Raw genomic sequence first — 8,068 nt, 5'->3', positions numbered from 1 at the left:
GGCTGGTTCTTCCAAGCAGAGCCCAAAACTGAGAAGAGCAGAAAGACCAACGGAGCTGTGCTGCTGCTGTGGGATGAATGCAGAGAGAAGTGTGCACAGTCTTCTCTGGCTTCACAGCTTCAGGCATTCCCTTTTATCCGCTTCTGGAGGTGGGCTGGGTCTCCAAGGGCGTGCAGAGGAAACAGATTTACTGTCTTCATCAGCTTGGTGCGGTTAACAGATTTTTGCCAAATTGTTGACTCCACCCAGGAATACGCTTTGTAATGCAGAAGAGAATAAAAGAGCAAGAGCATTGAAACAGGTCCCAGTGAGTAAGTGCACTCTCATATCTTTATGGCATCTGCAAAAATAGGTTTTACGGTGATGTAGTTGTATTATTCCCTCCTCCCACCTTTCTATCTTTCTTAATGATTTTGCAGTTTGTCTGGATCTTGATAGTTAGTGCTGACGCTCGGTGTCAGCAAGCATTTTGGTGAAAACCAACTAGAATGAGGCTTTCACAATTCCCTAAGCACACCCCAAATCTCCTTCTTAAGTGTAAAACTGCTGATGACTTTCCAAGAGGCAGTTTCCAAACGTAGAGCGAAAACACCACTCATTAACGTTTTACAGTGATCAGCATTTCTTTTTCATCCAGAAAGGAGGTGCTTGGTCCTTTTCCTAAGAGCATCACTTGTGATAGGAGTGCCTTCCAGGGCACATTACTGCAAATTATGTTTCACAGAGACTGAGGTATCAAGAGCCTGAGCACCAGAGCCGAATGAGCAGGAGAACAAGGATGTTCAAACTCCTTCCTTGTGCTCTTCAGATGGCCACAGGGATCACCGGACCTGCAGAGGACTAAAAGGATGCTTCGGGCACTATATCTGGTAATGATGACTGAAGACAGACAAATAGAGATGAGAATAGTCTGAAGACAGACAGAGGAATGCAGGCAGGGATGTCAGTGACCTGTGGGTTTAGGTTTGTTCAATTTTTTTACTTAAGGTGGTAGGCAAATGGTCTGACTGAGTTCAACATCCTTGATCATATTGAAATAAGGGGCAAGTAAAAGGTAGAAGAAGCTCTGATGCTTTCCTGGGTAATACCAGCTAAAGCATTGCTGTACATGAAGTGTGCTTTAAAAGATGTGGCTTCTTCGACCACAGTAAATTTGGGGAGGGAGAGAGAGGATGTTTTGAACAAGTTTAGTCAAGACAAATGTATTTTTAAAACAATAGCTGTTGCTTCAAACTAGAAAACAATAGATTTAATTTCATGCACAAGCCCCATGGCTATGCAGTGGGAAGCTGACCTAGAAGATACCATGCAGCTATCTTCTGGGTGTCAGTAATCAAATAAACATTTAGTTTTATGTATGAAACTCAGGGGGAAAAAAAAATCTAAAATATTTTCCTAGTGCTTAGTTTTTAAAAATCACCAATAAATGCCAATGGAAATGTATTTTACAGCCTTCAAAGCATTTCAACTGTCCAATATTATACTTAAACTTCCAAAGTAGAATATACATGTGTTTCAATTTTCATGATAAACCATAACATGTGCAACTAAACATTGTTTGGAAGCATCACAAAGTATCAGCCTGCGGCCACACACACAAACCCTTTAAAGAAACATCCCACACATTCACTTTTAAAAGCCACCAGAGGAATAAAAAGCATAAATGCCATTGACTGTTGTGAGATGGAGGCTGCTGGACACCAGCCTCTTCAAGGAAGAGGGGTGTAAGGCAGTGAGGGGTATTATCCTTCAGGGGGACTCAACTCAAAGTTTGCCAAGAGCTATCCTAACCTTGAGAAACATGAGTCACAGTTGGCCAAGAGTTAGCCTATCCTTGAGGGATACAAGTCATGGTAGGCCAAGGGTTCCCCAAATGAGTGTGGCTTGCCCTCTGCAACAGGCTGCAGCTGGAAGATGGGCAGCCATCCCTTCACCAAGGAGGGAACACCTTGAATGAAGAGGACCTCATTTCTTCCTTGTTATCTCCAGGACAGTTCGGTTCTCCAAGTCATTCTGCAGTCCACAGCACCCACTCCTGACAAGCAGTCCCCAGGCAGCTCAGCTTTGCTAAGAGAAAACAGGTCATCTCTTCTCACGGCCTCCCTCCAGATTGCCAAACACACAGCAGATGCCGTTCTCGGTAGGCAGCAAGACTTGGTTGTAACATCCCACATGGCGGCTCCACAAAACGAGGAAGATCTGTTAAGTCAGCCAAATGCCTGGATGCTGACCACATCCAGCACGTACAGATAAGACACCCAGGTTGAGTCACTCTGACGTCTTCAGACAAGATGGGAAGATTATTCCAAACCTGGAGTCACTTCAGCCTGCTCCAGGTAACACTCGATAGGCAGCCTGGGCTCCAGCCGTTCCTTCAGATCTCTTACACAAGGAGCTGTGCACAGCAAAATCATCGCACCACGCAAAATGTAAACTCTGCACAAAACATAGATGGAGACCAAGCCACGATGCAGCTTTGGATCTCACAGCACACATTCTGGCAGCACACAGCAGGGTGTTGCAATGACTCCTCACAACAATGCCTACAACGCCGTCTTTCCGATTTTAAAGCTGAGAACAAACATAGTCTTAAACTCAGGAACAAAAATAGGTGACTCTTGCCCCAAGCCAAAGCCCAAAGAGCCCTTGGCACAGCCCCAGCTTCTCAGAGCCTAGTGCCTTCTCATTGCCTTCTGTTTGGGACAAACCCAGCCACATGCCCCAGCTCTAGCACACTCTTACTGGGCTTCAGAGCAAGAAGTCCCTCTGCCAAGAGCCTCATAACCGTTCCCCACTGCCTTGCCTGGACCTCTTCCCAGGCCTGCAGCTTCCTGACCTGCTACAGGGACACTGGCAGGTTGCCGTGCAACTCCTGGACCACTGCTGAAAGCAATTTCTGTCTCTTTGATCTCTTCTTGTGAGAGAGGAACTGGAGCACAGCACACATCAAACACACTGACATTCTTCTCCCAGTGCCCACTCTTCCAGCTGAACCAAATCTCTCCCTCTTGCTCTCAATGCAGAGGAGACACTGAGGGAATTAGATGACTTTTCAGGGAAGAGATGGGTACCTGAGCCCACAAGTCTGGCATGAATCATGTCTTCCCAGCCCTCTTCTTCCCACATCTGCTCAGTGAAAGGGAAGAGGAGTCAGTGGGTGCTGAGCTGTACAACCTTCCTGGCCACAATGTGATGGATACCAGAGTGCAGATGCTTGGCCAACATCCACATCCATGCTTATAGGCAGCTGCCAACCTGCCCTCCCACCATCTCCCACAAAAACATGGCCTTCTTCCCCTGGCACATACCAAAGCCTACACCACCTGGAAACAATCAAATAGGAATGTCATGAGAGGTTGCTCAGCTGTGATGGGAGGTAGAATGTTTGACTGGAGTATCCAGAAACCCACCATTCCATGTCCAGACTTCTCTTTCCAGGCACTTCAGTGGCCAAGAGGCATCACTCGTGCTCGGACACTCGCCCACATCTCTCCACACACCCTTTCAGTCCCCTCAAAGCACAGTCACCGCTCACTGAACAGAATAACCACCCACCTCTTCCCACCAAGCTGCTTCCCCGGCACCTGAGATCACCTTGCCTAGAAGAGTCCTCCAAAGCAACAATACACAGACGTTGTGAATGTTCTCTGCAATTTATTGAGAGTGGCAACATCCCGAGGAAGCAGGGCATGCAACAAACAGAAAAGGGAGGGACGGGGGGACAGTACATCTCGTTCCATGTCACAGGGCCCCTGGCATGGAAAAACAAGCTTTGTTCTCCTCATTAAAAGTCCATGTGTGTGGGAGGCATTACCAGGAGTCACGGAGAGCGAGGACAAATGGAACTGGAAGCCACGGCTCCAGACAGAGCTCCTGCTTTCCACACACCTGGGGCTGCCGGGTGAGCAAAGCTGCCCAGATGCTCCACCCTGGGGCAGCTGATGCCTCTGGCTGCCTGCCGAGAAGATGCTCGCTCCCCAGCTCTGCCAAGGGACAAATCCGGCTTGTCCCACACCTACTCTGACCCCAAAGGCTAGTGAATGGAAGCAGCAGGATGTACTGCATGCAGAAGCACCCCGGGGACACAGCCATCCAGGACGGAACACGAGGAAGAGGGAAGAGAAACGGGGTTTTTACACTTTTGCCACAAGGCAGACAGAAATGTACAACACAGCAAGAAAGGCAGAGCCTTTCCCTCCTGTAAATCAGCTCTCGTGCCAGGTATCCACAGGGCAGACTTGACTTTTCTCAGGTGGTTCTTTCACCTTGGGACAGGGCTGCTAACGGGCCGTGGCTTTGCCACGACACTGCCTTGATGGGACCAAGCCAGCTGGATGAGCTGGCACGTGCTGGGCCAAGAGGGACACAGTTCATTTCTTTGTAGGACGCCGGAGCTGGGTTTAAGGAGGCTGGGCTGCTGCCGGGAGAAGGTAGGAGATGCTTCTTTCCTTGTGCAATCTGCCTTCGGGGCTCAGAATCTCACTCCCGAAGATTTGATGGAGGTGGTCGTGACACATCTCCGTACGGAGGACGCTCCCCCACCAGAGCTGAAGTTGCCACCTCCAGAGCCGCACATCCTTCCACTTCCAGAAGAGAAGCCACCGCCATACACTCCTCCTCCCATTCCACAGCTGCCACCCATGCTTCCACCTCCAAAGCTGCTTCCTCCTCCACAGACACCTCCTCCCATTCCTCCACCTACGCCGCTGCCACCTCCGAAGCCTCCTCCTATGCCGCTGCCACCTCCAAATCCTCCTCCCATGCCGCTACCACCTCCAAAGCCTCCTCCCATGCCTCCTCTGCCTCCAGAGATGGTGGTCCTGCCTACCACAGCTGCAAGAGAAGCACAGGTTACAGACATGTTGGTCACTGCCAGGCTATATCTCCAAACACACATCTAACTTCTCACGGAAACAAAGACAGATACTTACAGACATTGACGTTGGACATGCCATCGTTGCACAGCCTGTGAGGGAAAACAGCCCCAGTTAATCCTTATGGAAAGTGCATGTTTCTTCAGCTGAGAATTTCCCCGTTTTTCCTCGTTATATATTTACTATTCTTTGTTATATTCAGTTATTTTGTAAAACAAATGAATAACCTTGAACTTAACATTCTATAGGAAATATAGACAACACGTTTAAGCTTCAGAATTCGAGTATGAGTGATACAGACATTATCTTTAGTGTACATGCACTTTACTTACATATAGGATAATCCACCAAGGCTGTAGCCAGAGACATACAAAAAATGAGAAGTACCTGATCTCCTCTCCCTCTAGCAGCTTCCTGTACATGGCAATCTCAACATCCAGTGCAATCTTGGTGTTCAGCAGCTCCTGGTACTCCTTCAGCAAGCGAGCCAGCTCCTCCTTGTCTTTGTTCAGGGCAATTTCCAGCTCATCCAGTTTCCTCCTGGCATCCTTGAGGGCCATCTCACCCCTCTCCTCAGCCTCAGCAATAGCTGCCTGCAGCTGCTGGTTCTGTCCAACACAAAAAAGCAGCTTCTCAGTTCCCTGCTACACAACTCCCTCTGGGGCAGCCCTGAGCACCAACTAGATGCAAAATAGGGAGGAACCATCAACCTCCTCCAAAGAACCTCAGTTTCAGTCTTTACATTTCCAGCACACTCTCCCTAGCACACCAACCAGCTCAGCTCATACCCAGCCTGATGCCATTGCCCAACAAGATGCTGAGGAAACTCTACCTGCTTCTTCACATTCTCAATCTCAGCCCGCAGCCTCTGAATGTTCCGGGTCAACTCTTGGATCTCTATCTTGGTGTTGCGGAGGTTGTCCCCATGCCTTCCAGCAGTGCTCTGCAGCTCTTCATACTGATGGCAACAAGACAAAGCAACTCATCAGTGACACAAACTCTTCAGAACTCAAGTGGTTCCCTGGCTCTGTGGCAAGAGAGCAGCAATCAGCAGAAACAGTCCCAGGTACCTCGACTGCTTCCCAACTCACCCGGCTCTGGTACCAAGCCTCAGCTTCAGCGCGGCTGTTCTGAGCGATCTGCTCGTACTGACGCCTGACCTCCTCGATGATGCTGTCCAGATCCAGGTGACGGTTGTTGTCCATGGACACCACCACTGACAGGTCCCGACTGATTGTCTGCATCTGAGCCAGTTCCTACACCAAGACAAGACTTAGCCTGACCACCTGAGGCAGGCAGAAAACAGCAGCAGCTCCAAGCAGCCTTTCCAGACCAAATCCACATGGACACCTGATCCCACCACAGTGTCTTTGGCCACCACATACCCCATTGCCCCTCCAGAGAGCCCACGGGAAGGGAGAGCTCTTACCTCGTCATAGATGCGCCTCAGGAAGTTGATTTCATCGGTCAGAGCTCCCACCTTGGCTTCCAACTCTACTTTAGTCATGTAGGCATTGTCCACATCCTAAAGGAAAGGTCACACTGCTCGACAACGGCTTCCTCCCCACCCAGAACAGCTGCTGGCAGCCAGGGTCTCCCCTTGGAAGCTGCCCATCTTGCTTTTGCCTCCTTCCGCTCTCTTTGCAGTCTATCCCCCTGCATCCCCTCTCTCCTGCTGCCTCTCTAACTCACCTTCTTGAGCACCACAAACTCGTTTTCAGCAGCAGTGCGACGGTTGATTTCTTCTTCATACCTGTTGAACAGAACAAGACAAGAGGAGTCTCTTGAACTGCTCCTCAGTCAACCAGTGGAACCTCCCTTCCCACCATGACAACTTCACCCCCATCTCTACCAAGCTCCACAGCAAAGGGCTGGCAGTCTGGAACTCTCCAGGCTGGCTCAGCTCTCCTTTCTCCGTGCTCATCCTTTGTCTCTCACAGCACTTACTTGGTTTTGTACTCCTCGACGTATTGCCGCATGTTCTGCAGCTCTGACTCCAGCTGGCCCCTCTGTCCCAGGAGAGCTTCCAGCTTCCTCTTTAGGTTCTGGATGTAGTTTTCAAAGATGACATCCAGATTCTTCCTTGGCCCTGTAGGCCCTTGCTGCTGGAGGAGCTCCCACTTGGTGGAGAGGACCTTGTTCTGTTGCTCCAGGAAACGGACCTGAAAGCCCATAAAGGGGTGTGTGAGATGTTCACCCGGGCAGAGATTTCAATATTCAAACCTCCTGCTTTTTTGGAAGGTTAGGGCAACCATTACACAGGTCCTCAACTATAGCTCACTCAAACATCCAAGCTCCTAAAGCACAGGACAAGCATTTTAAAATTTTGAGTCATTGTGAACTTCTCACTTTTCCCTGAATCACAGGAAATGAGGCTGAAGCAATGACTAGGCAAGAGAATCTCCAGAAAGTGCTACAGATGTCCTCTGCATTAGCACGAAATCCTTCTCTGTTGTTCTGTATTACTAACAAGACCTTAATTGTAACTTGCTAGTAAAGCATCAGCCCCGTTAACTTTAACAAGTACTGGTTGGTAAGGGAAAAAACCTCCCTTTCCACAGCACAGGAAAGTCATTCAAAATGCCCATCTCCAAAGGAGTATGATCCTAAATTCTCACCTTATCAATGAATGAGGCAAACTGATTGTTGAGAGTCTTGATCTGCTCCTTCTCCTGGTTTTTCACTTGCTGGATTTGGGGGTCAATCTCAACGTGGACTGGCCGCAGGAGGGATGGGTCAACCTGCACCGGTTGGATGCCTCCAGGAAAGCCAGGGCCACCAAAGCCACCTATTCCTCCACCTCCTATTCCTCCACCACCCATTCCTCCACCAAAGCCACCCATTCCTCCACCACCACCAAAGCCTCCCATTCCTCCAGAACTCATTCCTCCGCCAAAACCACCCATTCCTCCTCCATAGCCTCCACCAAAGCCACCCATTCGGCCTCCATATCCTCCACCACCATAGCATCCACCCACAGTAATTCTTCTGCTGCCACCCATGTTGTGGAGGCTTCTGCTGCTAAATCCTCCACAATGTCCACCTCCTCCACCTCCCCTGGATGAAGAGTATGAGCTGTAACTGATCCTGCTTCTGCCACCACCTCCTCCAAAGCCACCACCGATGGCAGAGCAAGAGCTATAGCCCCTTCTGCTCCCGCCTCCAAAGCTTCTGCAGACAGACTGACGAGACAT

The 8,068-nt window shown here is 49.6% G+C and overlaps 1 protein-coding gene across 1 annotated transcript; it reads right to left on the bottom strand.

Annotated features, from left to right (window-relative positions):
* Positions 1–4,471: 4,471 nt before the first annotated feature.
* Positions 4,472–8,068, bottom strand: LOC104562493 (keratin, type II cytoskeletal 5-like). Its single transcript, XM_062015595.1, has 9 exons — positions 7,493–8,068; positions 6,822–7,036; positions 6,567–6,627; positions 6,304–6,399; positions 5,966–6,130; positions 5,707–5,832; positions 5,262–5,482; positions 4,932–4,966; positions 4,472–4,833 (listed from the first exon to the last, which is right to left on the bottom strand). The coding sequence occupies exons 1-9, from the start codon at positions 8,066–8,068 to the stop codon at positions 4,472–4,474; spliced, it is 1,857 nt and encodes a 618-aa protein (XP_061871579.1).

Source organism: Colius striatus, chromosome 26, assembly GCF_028858725.1.
Source record: "Colius striatus isolate bColStr4 chromosome 26, bColStr4.1.hap1, whole genome shotgun sequence".
NCBI classification, from domain to species: domain Eukaryota; kingdom Metazoa; phylum Chordata; class Aves; order Coliiformes; family Coliidae; genus Colius; species Colius striatus.
This window is presented reverse-complemented; position numbering and strand designations above follow the sequence as displayed.

What these genes read in the sequence shown, in the direction of transcription:
- LOC104562493 (XM_062015595.1), bottom strand. Translation starts at nt 8,068, where the DNA reads ATGTCTCGTCAGTCTGTCTGCAGAAGCTTTGGAGGCGGGAGCAGAAGG. An exon ending in AGGCTTGGTACCAGAGCCGG is followed by an intron (nt 5,833 to 5,965) that starts GTGAGTTGGGAA and finishes TGTTGCCATCAG; the next exon opens with TATGAAGAGCTGCAGAGCAC. An exon ending in CATGTCCAACGTCAATGTCT is followed by an intron (nt 4,834 to 4,931) that starts GTAAGTATCTGT and finishes CTTCTCTTGCAG; the next exon opens with CTGTGGTAGGCAGGACCACC.